This window comes from Rhodnius prolixus, unplaced genomic scaffold (assembly GCF_049639745.1).
Source record: "Rhodnius prolixus isolate KJV_2025 unplaced genomic scaffold, Rpr scaffold_8, whole genome shotgun sequence".
Taxonomy (NCBI): domain Eukaryota; kingdom Metazoa; phylum Arthropoda; class Insecta; order Hemiptera; family Reduviidae; genus Rhodnius; species Rhodnius prolixus.
In genome coordinates this window covers 7099409-7115850 of record NW_027411593.1, presented here as the reverse complement: position 1 = coordinate 7115850, position 16442 = coordinate 7099409, and the positions used below count along the sequence as shown (strand labels likewise).

Here is a 16442-nt window from a genome sequence, read left to right as displayed (position 1 = left end):
CAATGTTGAGTTTGCCCTACAAAAAACAAAAGAAAAACACGAGTTTTGAGTACAAAACAGCTGATTTTACAAATTGATTTATGTGGGTACGTCAGTACTAACAATATACGTATAAAAATTGGACCGGAAGTGGTTTTTTTACTGAATTTTTTTTTTTTAAATGTTCTTTTCTAAATTTTTAATGCATATATTAATTACTTCTCTATATACTATGCTTTAAGATTTACCTTGTTTCTTATTCTTACGACTGAATACTGTTGTACTAAGTACTAATTTTCTAGTCTATTGCCGGAAAATGTTACATCTGAACTTATACGTAACTTAATTTGAGGCCTATTAACTTTAAAAATATTTTTTTCCCCCCACAAAGAATATAATTTTAATGGGGGTTTAGAAGGGGAGCAGTGACGTAACGGTTTCTTTAACATTACTCTGCAAATTCTATGCAGGGAGCATAAATAATATTTCTTGAAAATTTAATTATTGATTTCTATAAGAATTTATTTACATCAGTTTTTCTAAAATAAGCTTCAACTTAAGAGTAGCAATTAAATTTGAAAGAGCTAATACAATATGTTAATTGGGGATACATAATAAGTATTCCTGAGCGATGAAGGTAGACTAAGTAGAAGGTTCCTCCTTTCTTCGTGTAGTCTGGAGGAGTATAGGTGAGTGATTGAATGTCTGCGAATAGATTGCACGACCTTATTATTAGTCGTTTAATTTGGTATTCAATGTGAAGCTATTCAATCACCGTAGAATGTCATCTTTATTGCGAGAAACCTAATGTAAGGGAGTCTAAAGTTAATTAATACAACTTGTATTGGTATTCTCATATCTATTTAGGTTGTTTGATAAGTTTAGAAATGGAAAAAGGGTTTTTTGGAAAAGTAATAGTTTACTCTTCCCAAAAAAACGTAAAAAAACATTCTAATTCTTATTTATCTTCTGTTGGCCCTACAACCCTTTCGCAAATCTTTGGTCTTTCCAAGAGTGATCTCGCATCTGTCCCAATTTCATGGGACTTATTTGCAAAGTCAAATTATCCCAACAGCCAGCTTGGCCAAGGTTTTTCAGTAAGGGATTTCCTCCCAAATCCCTTAGGTGGTTTCCATCTATTGATTTCAATAGAGAAATGGTATCTTAACCAGGGTCAAAGTGCTTATTTTCGTTGAAAGAGAGAGAAAGAAAAAAAGCCACCATCAACCAGTTACCATTTCTTGGTTCAGTTTTAAGATCTCCATGTCAGCTGATCGTCCATCTGAATTAAATTTCACTTGTAGAAGATTGGTAGTAGAGGAAATGGCGAAAACACACAATATGTGAGAATTTATAGCGTTATACTGACGACGGTCTCTTCCTGTCCCAAACTTGGAAATGTGTGTATATATACAATGTATTATTGTGTACGTGTGTATAATTACAATGCTAGGCCCATTACTACAGCCTACTACCACTACTGCTACAATACGTTCGACGTATAACTCGTTTTTAAACTTGCAATTAATTACCGTGTCTAATCAAACCACGAAGAGTCCCTCTTTAAAGCTTTAGTATAATTTATTGTCGTCGTCTAGTTGAATGTAAATGCCCGTGTAGTTGTGTTTATATATATATACATATTATATTTGGTATGTATTTGTGAGCCTCTGGATCACGGCCAATTACCCAGGCTGGTTTTCCATCCTTATTCAATCTCTTACTCACTCTCTCTCTCTCTCTCTCTCTGTTGAATCCTCATCATCTAACTGCTATCCTGAGGAGTAACCCTAATAAAGGCATTTGGATGTAGATTTGTTGCAGACGGTGATCTTACTTGTCTCCAGATCATATCTGATCATAGTTGGATGTCGTACCTAATAAAAGCACACAAAAACAGAAACTTTGCTCTGGTTTATAGTTTTTGCTTATGTTTTGTGTACATATTTAACTTTATGATCCTTTATTTAACTGAAAAAAAAAGATGGGTTAAATATTTAAATGATCTCCAGAAAGGCAAAGAATGCAGAATATCGAATTGATGATAAGAATCTGGTAATGCAAACAAGGCTGCATTTTAAACAAATCTGGCGCATCACAAATCTGTTGCAAACAATTTTTTACAATTTTGTACTTCCATCAAATATGATTTGAGGGTCGCTTCTTTGCTTACAGCTTCCCGGGTATTGCAATCCCCACGGGTGCTCTAGCACTGCGTTCCATGCACTGTACACTACACTGCATTACAGGGAAACAAGCACACCCACCTACCTTCTCATGCAAATAGTTTCGGCCATTAAATCCAAAAATTCTCCATTGTTTTTGGTAGGTTGGGCTTAAAGCCGACAACCCTAAGACAACCTTAATACGTTTCGAAACCTGAAATGGAAATTTGTGCAGGCTAGAGCCCCTTCATGGGCTGATAATGCCAGGAAAGAAGAAAGATTACTTTAAATGATTCCCTCTCCTAAAAAACTACTTAGCATTAGTAGCTGAACGAAATACGAGGGTCGTTTGAAAAGTCCGTGCAAAAATAAAAACTACTTAATTTTTGGGGGTAAACCTTTTTTATTTTTCAACATAGTCTCCTTTTAGGCTTATACACTTCGCCCAACGCTGCTCTAGTTTGTTGATCCCTTTCGAATAATATGATTTGTCCAAGTCTGAAAAATAGCCATTCGTTTCTGCAATCACCTCCTCGTTTGAATAAAATCTTTTTCCCGCCAGCCATTTCTTCATATTGGGGAACAAGTAGTAGTCCGAGGGAGCCAAGTCTGGAGAATAGGGGGGATGTGAAATGAGTTGGAACCCTATTTCCATTAATTTTGCGACCACAACTGCTGAGGTGTGAGCTGGTGCGTTGTCGTAATGGAAAAGGACTTTTTTGTGGGCCAATCGTGGGCGTTTTTCTTGCAGCTCGGTTTTCAAACGGTCCAATAACGATGAATAATATGCACCTGTAATAGTTTTACCCTTTTCCAGATAGTCGATGAGGATTATTCCTTGCGAATCCCAAAAGTCAGTCGCCATAATCTTTCCGGCCGAAGGAACGGTCTTCGCCTTTTTTGGCGCAGAGATTCCCCCCTTGGTAACCCATTGTTTAGATTGTTCTTTGGTCTCAGGAGTGTAGTGATGTATCCATGTTTCATCCACAGTGACGAAACGATGCTTTAAAGTCCTGCGGATTCTTCTGGAACAGCGGCAAACCGTCCTTGCAACACTTCACACGATTTCGTTTTTTGGTCAAGCGTGAGCAATCGCGGCACCCATCTTGCGGATAGCTTTGTCATGTCCAAATGTTGATGCAAAATATTATGTACCCGTTCATTCGAGATGCCCACAGCACTGGCAATCTCACGCACCTTCACTCTTCTGTCATCCATCACCATATCATGGATTTTATCAATGATTTCTGGAGTAGTAACCTCAACAGGGCGTCCAGAACGTTCAGTGTCACTTGTGCCCATATGGCCACTCCGAAAATTTTGAAACCACTTATAAACTGTTCTAATCGAAGGTGCAGAGTCACCATAATGTTTATCAAGCTTCTCTTTAGTCTCCTGAGGCGTTTTGCCTTTCATAAAGTAGTGTTTAATCAATACACGAAATTCTTTTTCGTCCATTTTTTGAAAATCACTCGACTTCCTCGATTCAAACGAATGCCAAACACAAAGAAATAGACCGATCTAGCTGAAACTTGGTGTGTGTTCTTCCAAGAGATGCTACTAACTAAACATAACCTCGATACACGCCAGTGGTGCTATCTCTCTGACTTTGCACGGACTTTTCAAACGACCCTCGTATCTCTACGGTTGATATACTCTACACTTCTTGGGAAAAGTTTAACTTGACCATTCGCGAAGGGTTCCGACCCATCTTCTTAAAGAAGTCCTAATCAGTCACATTTCCTGCCACCAGTAATAACAGAGACAGGTGATCTTATTTAACGATTTAAAAAAAAACAAAAAAAAAAATTAAAATTCAATAAATTAATGAGACATTTTTTTTGGAGGCTTTGGAATTCATCTAAATTAATATCGAAATGGAAAATAAAATATTTTTAGGTAAAAATTTTTATGTATTCGGAAAGAAGCTTCTGTAAGATGGAAAGATAAGCTGGAAATTATTACATCTGATGGCTAATCTGGTGCCGGTTATAAAACTGTTTACTAAAAGGTCATGGCAGAATAGATTAGAAGGAGTTTAGTACAAGTTACTTTAATTTATAGTCTCTCTCGGCTAATAAAATGTATTTTGTTTGCTCTTTTTTTCGGTACAAAAATAGTTGCGGTTGTATTTTTTTTATCATGTTCTCTATTAAAATTCATTCTTGGTCATTGTCTCATGATGCTTTGGTATTCGCAGAATCCATACCGATGAATCTGATTATGTAATTATGAACATTGTTCTAACTATTGAAAATGTGATTAGGTACTCAAAGCTGGGTAATTTCACTGCTTTTTTTTTTACGTCTCTGTTGTGGTACGCCTGTTTATTCGGATTCTGACCGGATTCAGACTTTCATCCATCATTAGGGGTAGACCAGTTAGTTTGTTGCAGAGATTCCCTCTTCACTTCATGTTTCCGTCTGGCACTGAGCCATCAAGTGCTGGGTGAAAGGTGAAATAGTTTCGTGGGTTGGTACCCTTGGTCTTACTACCGTTTCATTATTGTATGGCCACTTTAAAAGAGAACTTCATTCGCTCATGCTCTTAAAGATTGCCAGCTCTAACCACCAACCGCTTCTTTGAGCTGTTCGTACACACGAAAGTCACTGCGAATAAGATAACGAGCAAATAAAGTGAATTAAAGCGTTTGATAAAAAGTAGTACGTCCATTTTGTAGAATTTCCGTGTGTGTGCAAAGAGTCTTTAAAGGAAATGGAGACGAATTTTCAGTTCTACTTCCGGATAGGTGATTTTGACTTTTAAATGACGGTACCTTGGAATGTACCTAGACAAGAGACTTACCTGGAACCCCCATACGAGACTTAAACGTATCGAACTAAACAAACGATACAAACTTCTAGCCAGACTACTCGACAAACGCTCGAAACTCTCACTACAGAACAAACGACGACTCTATACAGCTCTTCTCATACCAATATGGACTTACGGGACTCGAACTTTACGGACAGCTAAAAAAAAAATCAAACAATAGACTGCAAACACTCCAATCCAAAATACTTCGCCGCATAGTTAGCAACCACACAATACATACAGATCTCCAAATTCCACTCATCTCCGAGAACTCTCATTTCATCCCCCAACCCTTTAGCTGCAAACTTGTCTTCAACTACGCTACCCTCCAATCCTCGAAGACGGCTGAAGCGCCGTTGGCCCCGTGACCAACTGGGAGGTCTAATGGCGGCCATCACTGGATGACCGTCATTCACGTCTGCCACGCTATTCATATACACTTATCGCATTTTCTTATTGTATCCTGTAGGTACAGGTGTAAATTTCATTAAAAGGATAAATAAAAAAAAAAAAAAAAGACATCTCACACATCTCTTGTTGAACTAAAACGACTTATAATGATTGAGCTTCCTGCAATTGTAGGACGAGTATAGTAAGAGAAAATATAAATTACAGTACTATCAATCCCCAAGAGAAAATATAAATTACAGTACAACGAATATTGTAAGAGAAAGTACAAATTACAGTACTACCAAATTCTCTAAAAGAAAGTATAAATTTCAGTACTACCAATATCGTAAGAGAAAGTATAAATTACAGTACTACCAAACACCCTAAGAGAAAGTATAAATCACAGGGCTACCAATATCATAAGAGAAAGTATAAAATATAGTACGAAAGAGAAGTATTAAATGTAGAATGCTATGTGCAAACAGCTGGTTTAATGATTGGGATTTCAGATGGAAGAACAATTTTATATATAGATATATATATATAAAGAATCCCTCCAAGCTGACATATCTTCCTTTTTTTCTATAACACTGGGGAGAATGATATTATTTTAGTAATTCTGAAAATCTTCTAGTTTATGTCACAACTTATGGTCTACGACATCATAATTATGGACATGAGTTATGTATGATGGTTTCTAAAGATGGCCTTCTATATTAACTGCGTCCCATGTAGTCAGATGCCTCTATATATACTCTTTACACTCCTTCTTTAGATGGTAGAAGATGGAGAGGGACGACAGCATTGTTACCGGAGAACCTCTTCTTTTCTTTCGCTTGTCCAGCTTCATTCTCTTCAATGTCAAGTCTTCAAGAATTTTCTTATTTACTCTTTTGTCTTTGATGGTCTATTAATTCTTCAAGCTTTAGCTGCTTATGGGGAGATTTTACCTATTTCTTTGTATTCATTTTCAACAGTGAGATTGTAGGGTTTAATCGGTGGTCATTCTTATCTTGAAGGAGGACCCAAAATTGAAAAAGAAAATCTTTATCAGGGACACTGAGTCTGGAGCCATTTTGATAAGGGTTAAACTTGAGGAATTTGAACTACGAATTGTTTTCTTATCCATTTACAAGATTTGGCACTTTCAGATTTCCATCTTTATCGGATCTAAATAAATTAGAGGCTGGAATATGATCTGAGCAAATGAAGAAGTGATAGCTGAAGAGATGATAGCAGTGCATGGATATTTTTTAGCATCGCTACTGGATTGGGAATACGTGCATTAAATAAAAGTGATCTACTTAAAATAAATACAAATTTTTGAACGAAAATACACCTCGCGGTAGATGTTCTCTGAGTTTTGTCTCTATTGTTTCCTGTTAACAATCGTATTTCGTCGCTTCGTGGTTGTTGCTGGTCACCTTCAAGGCAGTCTTCTTCTGCAAGAAAACATCGATGTTCCAGCGTCTTCTCTACTCTTGGAAGATTGTTCTGGATATCTTGGAATAGTTAATTAGGTATACTGATCTCTGCTTGACTTTTCTGCATTCGTCTTAAAGAGTCGACCTTTCTTTCAAGTTTTGTTTTAGGGAAGCCGGAAGTAACTTTATTTTTATTTTTATCAACTTAAAACACGTACCACATCTGAGTTCATTGGTATCCTCGTTGCAGACAACACTGTCCAACACCGTATACAGAATCTGAGCCTCCTTCCCTCTTTTGTCCTCCCAAATCTGGTGACATTTCATCACAGATTCTGTTATACTAGGATAAAATTTTCTATTTTTCAAACTGATTATAATTTAATTTTTTTACAGAATTCATGGAATTTTAGTTATGTTTGGTTCTGTACGTTGGTCTACCACTAGGTTTCATGAACATTATATTGTTGCTTTGTTTGTTCCTGAAGTAATTCTTGTACAGGCCGTTCGTTTATAAGCATCTTACGGCCGCCCCCTTATACTGGACTTACTTGCCAAGGAAGTTATGACAAAATTAAGTTATCAAGTGTTCACCTTAACTATTACTAGGACGGAATTAAATTACTTGAAAAGTTAAAGACCAGTGTACTTTCTGTTAAAATATCTTGAAACCATAAAGTCTACTCCAAGAAAACCCCATTTCTATGTTGATGGCGTAACAATTTTTTCGTCCTATCAAAATTTTCAGCTCTTATGACTATAATCGAAGCTACAGTAGCACAATCATTGCGAGCATATATTCATTTTTTTTTTATGCAATCGTTTCAATAATTTTAAATTGTGTTTAATCAGGTTGGAGACATAAAAAGGACTATTGTACACGCTCCTTTTTATGTCTCCCAACCTGGACTACACACACTGACCTTAACATTCCTTTTGTCACACAAGTCGCTGAAAACACGATACAGAAAACTCCACTTCAACCTGCAATCTCATATAAATCCTCTAGCTCAAAAATCTTTCTTCTAGAACTCTTCCTCATAACCCGGACAAGACGTCTTAAAAGACAGTGGTGACCTCGTGATCTCCTCTCAAGTGAAGAGAGTGGACTAACAGTCTAATGTTTGGAGTGTTACCAATGGGTAACTTCTCCACTCGTATACCTCTGTTAGTCATTGTTTCTGTTATCACTGTTACTTATAGCGCCAACGCGCTGATTGGAGCAAAAATAAACGCCAAACAAAAAAAAAATTGTAATTATTATATTGAATTTAACAATAAATTTGTGATAACCCATTATTTTGTTTGGATAATCGAAGGCAAAAAAAAAAATCGAAACTTACTAATTAAGCACATATCGTTCCAATTTCAGTATATTTACCGCCGAAGTGACAAACATTTTTTTCAAGCATTACTTTTTAATCACTTGTGATTGAAAATTGTAACATCTTTCACCAAATTTAGGGAAAAATTAATGGTTCCTTTATTCAATGATTACTGAAGAATACTTTTAGCACATTATCTTTTGATTTGAGATTTTTGTTTAAATGGAATTTTGATTTTGTCGTTACTTGATCGTATTTAGTATTGCATTCTCCTTTGTTAGTTTCCGGGTTTAACATCGATACAATTTGGATAGATGTATTAATTCATATGGACGGATGAATTCATCACTAATTTATGATCTTGTAAAAAAAAGAGTGTTGATGTTTACTGTACATAAAAAAACAAACAGGTGGTTCATAAAAGTAATATATATATAAAAAAAAGATATAGTTAAGCAGAAGAAATGAGAGATATATGTAGAAATTTTTAACTGGTTTAATTTCTCGTTAGTCAGGTTCTAATGTATATAAAAGGTGGTAAATACTTGGGCTAGCCTGATAGAATGAGAGAGCCCGAATGCTTTATGGGTGTAAAGCAGTATTCAATTAATACTTCCCCCTTGGCCGCTGGTGATGTGTTATTAAATTCACGCGACTGTCCGGAAATTGCCGAGCTGAAATAGGAGAAGGTGGTGGTGGTCAGCAAAGTGTGCGTCTGTGTATGTGTGCACGAAGGATAGAAAGAGATAGTTGTATACTCACACTTAGTTAGGGACTAGTCATAAGGCATTTAAGCTCCTATGTTTATAATCATGCCTAACAGGAGGGGAAGTTTCCGTAGATGGAGGGGCAACAGGCCCCCCTTCTCCACTCTAGTCTCTCAGGTGTATTGTGTGGTGCAACGAAATGAGAAGACCACATAATTGTTGTTGAACGCTTTTTACCACCTTCTCAACTCATTTCTTATTAATGAACTTAGTCCAATGTAGTTCCCTATCTACTTAATTGTCTAATATATTAATTGTATACCGCTTAGACTTGATCAAATTCTTCCTGTTCCTCTTTACATTCATTTTGATGCCTTTATCACTGAAATTATAATTTCTAACCTTATTTTCATTTTCTTATTTTTAAATTCAAATTTTCCCCGTTCATAAAGTCTTCCATTAATAGAATTTATAGCAAATACAAAGCTAACATCAAGGGCGCCACGGTAGCCGAGCGGTTAAAGGCGAGACCCGCAATGCTTAGATGTATTGTTGGTTTAGTGGGTTCGATTCCCCGGTCTTAGGCCTTGCATTTTATTTAATGGTTAATAAAAGGAATTTACAGTAAAGTATGTTTGCTAGTCGCCTCCGTCCACGACAGGTAGTTGGACGTTAAGCTCCGTCTGAAAAAATAGGCGCGATTACTGACTACTACAAAGCCAACATCAGTCTTCATCTTCTTGTTTATCAAGTTTTGACTTACATGGTCATTTTTCTCGTGTTAAACTTCTTTTTTATTTGCTAAAGATAATCTTCAGATATTATTATTGACTAGGGTTTGTTTATTTCCGGGTTCTAAGTTGTCAATATGGTCCATACTCTGAATTTCAAAATATATTCGACTGCTATAAACATTATACAGTTTCTAAAATCGTAGATGTTTGACTTTAAAGGGTATTTAAAAGCCAAATCCATTGCTACCTAAAAGAAAAGAAAAAAAAGATCAGTTATGGCTCCCTGAAGTATATGTAGTGAAGTATATAAATAAGTATGGGTTAGTGTGTTAAGGATGAGCTAGAGTTTGTCTGTGGGTTCGCTAATCCCAAATAATTGCACACAGCAACAATAATCTCTGCTGGTACTCTGTATTTGCGGGTATTTTTTATTTTTATTTTTGTTCGTGTTAGGCTGGAATATCCCGCAGGGAAGACGCCAAGCTCCCTGAAAAAAAGAGTGTGGCTATTCCATTTCCTCTCTACGGGTAGCTATCACTTTAGAAATGAAATCATCCGTATAAGTTTAATTTATTGCCTTTATGTAAGTTAAAAGTTTTGGAAAATCAAAAATTCTTATTAGTTTATTTCCGATTGTTGAATTTTCTTCGAAAATGTTAACTAGTCATTTTCCTTTTCCTCTAAAAAAAAAAAAAAAAATAGGATACACTACATTTCACGAAAATGGCATGTTATAGAAAAGCGACCATTTCCTGTCTGTCTCTAAAAAAAAAAAGTGGGTTTTTATAAAAAATTTAGCTCTTCACAACCTGTTAATTCCAAAAGTTTATTGAGTAGTTCAAGAAAATCTGTGATTTATTCACATTATTTGACATATTTCTTTAATTAACTAAAGAATAACCCGCAGATCCAAACTCATTAAACGAAATCCTTTCTTTCCAAATTGGTACCTAACACTCATTTAACATCATATTCGTTTTTCTTCTTTTTATTTTATTTTATTATTTATAATGTAAATTTTATATTTTTGAATACAGTTCTTAAATAAATTAATTATTAAATTACACGTTTGCAAAAACTCGTACTGGATTTGATGATTCTAATCAATTGATATTCTTACGGTAGGTGAATTCCTTTCATAATGCCGAAGCTGTTTTGAGGCCTACTTTTTTGCAATTAATCACAGATTTCTGCATCAATTTTTAACATAACCCCAATGCATTGTATACCTTTCGAAAGGTGATCGTATGTAGATGTTTTTCATGAATAGTGCACGGTTTTTTCATATAAAAAGTTTTTGAGAAAAATGAAGTCAAAGTTTTTGGAAAAAATTAGAAACTTGCAATTTCCTATGTTTGGGCCACAAAATAAAATACTTGATATTATTATTTTTGAAATATAACTTAGCTTATTTAAAAGAAAATTTAATCTTCTTTCTAACGAGCTTATTAAAATTGCTATAGCTTTAATATTTTGAGAAATATAGGCAACTGTTTGCTAAAAAGTAGTACACCTTAAAAAAACATAAAATTAAAAATATCTATAAAACGGAGCCGAATCGAGCCATAGTTTATATGGAATTTTTTGTTGCAAATGATGCCCAGAAACGCCTCCTGAAGTTACAGTAGTCTTATGCTGAACACGCTGTATATATACAGATTTTAATATTTTCTTTTTGGTTTTCTAATGTTTCAGGAAAATCCGATCCTACGCCGCATAGTTCAGCATTCAATATGGGATATTTGGTCTCCCCGTATCCCTATCACAATGGAACACCGCCCGCCATCCCCGTCTCTATGGTGAGTTTTATATTAATTTTTTTTCAGATTTTATGTTATTAATAGTTGTAACTGTTATAATTTTTTGTTTGTCTGTCTATGTTCATTTTTAATTTTTATTTTACGCTACCCTTTAATTGAACGATTAATTTATTGCCGTTATTCTTTGTTGTAATCAATAACAAGTAAGTTCTTTAATATATTCTGAAGTAATTGGAAGTTGGTAGTTCTTTGTTAGAACTGTAATTTACTACAGCAAATGGAATTGTAAATGGATGGTTAACGGCTTAAAAATAAGTATGTTATAAAAGTTTACGAAGGGTGAGAATTAGTTTTTAAAATATGGCTGGTTTTTTGATAATAGATCAGGGACGGTTTAGTAGAAAGGTTGCTACGGAGGTTGTATTCTTTTTTTTGTTAAGGCAGGCAGTTGGTAGAACTGTTCTACCTAAAGAGAGTTTCCTACTATATTTATCGCCTTAAGATTGAGTGTTGTTAGCGAGTTGTTGGTCTCTGTATAGGCTAGAAAGATCAACACCTCCTTCCTGTAAGTCTGTTCAAACTTAACTACATCCGTAACACGTACGCTTCTCTGGTAAACCTAAAACCTCTCGTACTTCTAACATAATAGAAAGACTCAAATCCATAAATTGGGATTCATACTAGTATATTTGTTCTCTTACTGCTTAGTAACGGAAGTATTGTGGATCTTGCCAAGTTTTTGATAATCCGGTTACGCTTGCATTTTATTGGAATCATTCTTCTAGGAGAATTGATTCTTGAAATAGTTTTGGGGAGGATTGTGTTTAGACTTCTTCTTTAATCTTCCATTCCACTGCATGTACTAGAATCAACTCCGGGGAGAAATATTAGTGAAAATTAAATAATTTCTTAAAATTTCCGGTTTCTGCACCACATTTCCGGTTTTCAGTATCTTAAATTTGAAACTATTAATTAAAAAAAAAGAAAAAGAAGCTGTAAATAAAACCAAGATTGTGTAGAATTGGAAGCTGAAAGAGATGCTTTGTCAGAGAGATTGCTTAGAGCGAAAATTCACAATTCATTGCTATCATCACATCAACAAATTGCTGAAGTCAACTGCTTTTGCTAAAAGGATGTTCGCAAGCTTGTTCGGGGGGAGCGGCGGTGAAGGAAAAAGATTTCTAATCCTTTTACCAGCTGTGCCCTTCCTCTGTCGTCTATCCTTCTTGAATTGATTCCTCCTTTTCCCATATTATGTCCTTTCCATTCCCCTATCTCTGCCCCGTATTTTTATTATCTCTTACTCTACTCACTAGTAAGAGAAGTCTTTTCCATTTTGGCTTTTCACTGGGAATATCCCTTTTAAAAAAAGGGAGAAATCCGTCGCGCATACTCCTACGACTTTGCCTTACCCCTACTTTCATAGATTCTAACTAAAGAATTTTCTTTGAGTAATATTTAATTCTTACCAAAATTATACAGTTAGAAAAAACGTAGCGTGTAGACGGTGGAAAGGTCGAAACTTCGGGTGGTGATTCAGCCGTTCAAATGCAACAAAAAATATTCTATTCACTATGGCTCAATTCTCAATAGTGTCCAAGATATTTGCATTTTTAACTTTTTCGTCGATATTCGCGTTTTTCCACCATAAAAACGACCGTAACTTTTCTATCCTTTATCCTACAACAAATCTGCTTATTCCAAACGAAAGAGAATTAAATTTCCTGTAAATCTTCTTAACCCAGAGCCTCAAAACGTTTCTTGTAAACCCTGAAATGTTTACTTTAATATCTAAAAACACTCTGTCAATACTGCTTTCGCTCGAGGGAGGTAGCAATAGTGTCTACAACGCGAAGCACCTGGTGAGAAGTTGAGTGATGTCCCCTAAATCCGAATCCTGCGACCTATTTGGTCATATGGGGATCGACTAAGCGTTCCAACTCACTACGCCTCTAGGCATTACAGTCCAAAAAATACTTCGAAAACTTCTTAACGCTCCGTTCTACGATGTATCTAACCTCACCATCCATAATGATCTCACAAAATCCCTTTCATTACAGATCTTGCTAAAACTAGTTTTCTCAAATTTCATTCCTCTCTACAGCAGCTCATAGAACACCTATCTTCCTCCACATTACCAGGTAATCCTTTAAGGAGATTTAAGAGAAGATGGCTTCTCCACTCATGATTTTCTTTTATTTCTTTTTCTTTCGCCATATTTGCTTGTTGAAACTACTGTTGCAGTGGTAAATTAAAAAAAAAGATTTTTAAAAAAGCTAAAAAATTCATTCTCGATGATATTTGTTAAAATGGTCAACTGTATTTTTTCAATGATTAATGAATCAAGGAGTCACATAATTTCAGAAAAAGTTGCGCATTTATTGAGCTCAAGATCATATGGATGTTTTTTTTTTTTCATAAAACCCTAACCCGAACAGAGGGGCGTAAATGCGGAAAACTGGGATTTTGCGTAACCGACTTTTTCACTGATATCAAATTGATTAATTTACTCATATGTCAATTTGTTGGAGAAGGAACAAAAAGAAAAGTAAACCGGAACACGAGAGATTTTCCCGTTCATAAGTAGCAATGCGGATCTAACCACAGTTCCAGCTTGAATTTAGATTCCCGGTGTGTTTGGATATGGTAGAGCTATGTAGAAGAGCAAAAGAACACCTCCTGTGCATTCATAGCTTTTTTTTTGGATTATTCGTTTCCACAATTCTTGTATTAATTTCTGTCTTGAGGAAATTTTTAAGAAAAGTGTAACTAAATCCTTATTGATTTCTTATTCGGTTTTGGATTTTGGAACAAATTATTATTGGTTAAGATTATTCATAGAACCATTCTATATTATCTAAATCACTCCTTCAATCTCTGCTCGTCTGCCGGCTCCCTCCTCACCGGGCCACCCTCCCCAAAAAGGAAGAAAGTCAAATAAGGGCCCCCAATAGTTTAGTACTGGTTGGTTTTAAAGAACAACTGTTATAAATAATTACTCGTATCGAGGCTGTAAATAATATGTTAGGCGTGAAGTTGTGCGTATGTACGTATTATAGATGAGAGTGTAGGAGTGAGGGAAGAAATGCGTGTAAGAAGGAGACGGTTAGATGGGGACAAGTGGTGGGGTAACAAACACTGATTCATTACTAGGCTAAGGAGTCTGTCAGGCAGAGGCCCGGAGAGCCTATATAGTAGTAGAAGTAGAAGGGGGCTGGAGGGGAATTTTAAGGCCGGCAACATTGGGGGGCCTGTACTGGCAACGTCGCATTATAACACAGACACTAACACATCAACAACTCTAGACACACGTACACACACACAAGCAATATATATACACTCTCTGTCTCCTTTAACTTCTATCTCGGTTAGTCTCTACCTGCAGGTCCCTGTGGAGAGAACTAACCAAACATAGGACGTTCAACCCAGTCCCCCGGACACGGACATTCACAAATACATACGATAAATACCAATACCATATTACTCGGGTATCATTCATATAGATTATGGTACATAACATTCTACGCCTGTATTATACATGTATGCTATTTTAATTAGGTCACTAATATGAACTGTGGAATACTGAGGAGGAATATTTCACAACTGGAGGAAGTGGGAGAACTGTTGCATGAAATTCCTCATTGAACGAATCATTTTTTTGGGACTAAATCAAATTACCATAGAAATTACTTCTTTGATTAATTTAAAGATATTATTTCTGTGGTATCTTTAAATTTTGGACAGTTAATAAAATAAACGCCATCGTTTCGAACTAAGTTTTACTTCATCTTCAGGGCTATAAAACGAGAGATATGGGTGTTACATTAATTATCGTGGAGACTAAGACATTATTCACAATGAGACTTAAAAAAATAATGAACTTATAACTGCAGTCAGTAATTAAAAACTTATTTCTACAGTAATTAAAGCTTCTTCTTCTTCTTTGTCTAATACTCTTATGCCTTTCATCGTCGAGCTTTAGATAACTTAGGCCCTTTAACCAACGGATGTACTCTTCCCTGTTGTTTGCCAATTTTTGGATAGAAGACTTAGTCTGACCTCGCTTTTAGGCCAATCGCCCAATGTAATCCAAATAGCCCAATCTTGGTCTACAGCCTTCTGATTTCGCCTCCATCAAGCGCCTAATCTTCTCCTCTCCACTTCTCTCAGCAGACGTGGCCAAACCACCCCACAACTGCCGATTCTCCAACTTGGTTACGAAAGGTTCAGTATCACTTAAGCTGCACCTTATTGTTTCATTTCTAATTTTATCACGCTTAGGTTTTTCCCTTCTATCCGGCGGAGAAATCTCATTGCTGTAACCCGGCTTGCATGCTTATACCAGCATAGTCCACGATTCTGCCCCATACTGTCTTGAAGACGGTCATTTTCACTTTTTTTTGCCGATCTCTCTTTTACCGACCACAGTATTCCTGATCAGACCGTAGGCTTTATTGGCCACGCCCAACCGATTCAGCTCCTCCTGATCAATTCTGCCATCCCGGCTAAACAAGACTCCAAGGTATCTGTTCCATGAATACTCCTTCACACTCCACCCGGATTGAATCCTGGTAATTAAAGCTAATGGATATTCATAATTGGTGCCAAATTCTTCCAACTAAAAAAAGAATCATAAATATATATAATGTACCCATTTTTTCATTTCCGGCGCATCCGACAGCTGGATCATTAGTTCGCAAAATGTACCTATTATTAATATATCAATTAATTTTATTACTTTAGTAATAAAACTATCTGATTAGTTGTTATAATGCTTTTAAGACGAATTGTGAATAAGCTTTGGTGTCTTGCATTGTTAGAGTTATTATTAGTTCCCCCTCCACCCTCTCCAAAGGGATTTAAGGTTATTGCCAATATCAGTCATTATCTTTGTTGCCAAGCTGATAAAAAAACTCGCAGATTACAGAAAGAAAACAATATCTTATCAAGAACTGCCACTAAATCATCTCTCATCGTTGAGTGTCACTTTAAAAGTAATAAAAAAAAAATTGAAAAATGCGATTTTTTTTTTTAAATGCAAGGATTTTAATTGAACTCGCAACATTTTTGAAGTGGACCACTTATTTGTTTTTCGATTATTCCTAAGAATTAATAATTTTTGAAAATATCTTGTTCAATATACT

At 35.7% G+C, this 16442-nt stretch overlaps 1 protein-coding gene across 1 annotated transcript in view; it reads left to right on the top strand.

The window, feature by feature from the left end:
- LOC141450781 (protein pangolin, isoforms A/H/I/S-like) overlaps nucleotides 1-16442 on the top strand; it is a 242029-nt gene that overhangs the window by 47747 nt on the left and 177840 nt on the right. The window contains exon 3 of the mRNA XM_074121588.1: nucleotides 11234-11337. Coding sequence (XP_073977689.1) covers nucleotides 11234-11337 — 104 coding nt within the window. The remainder of the gene's footprint in view (nucleotides 1-11233; nucleotides 11338-16442) is intronic.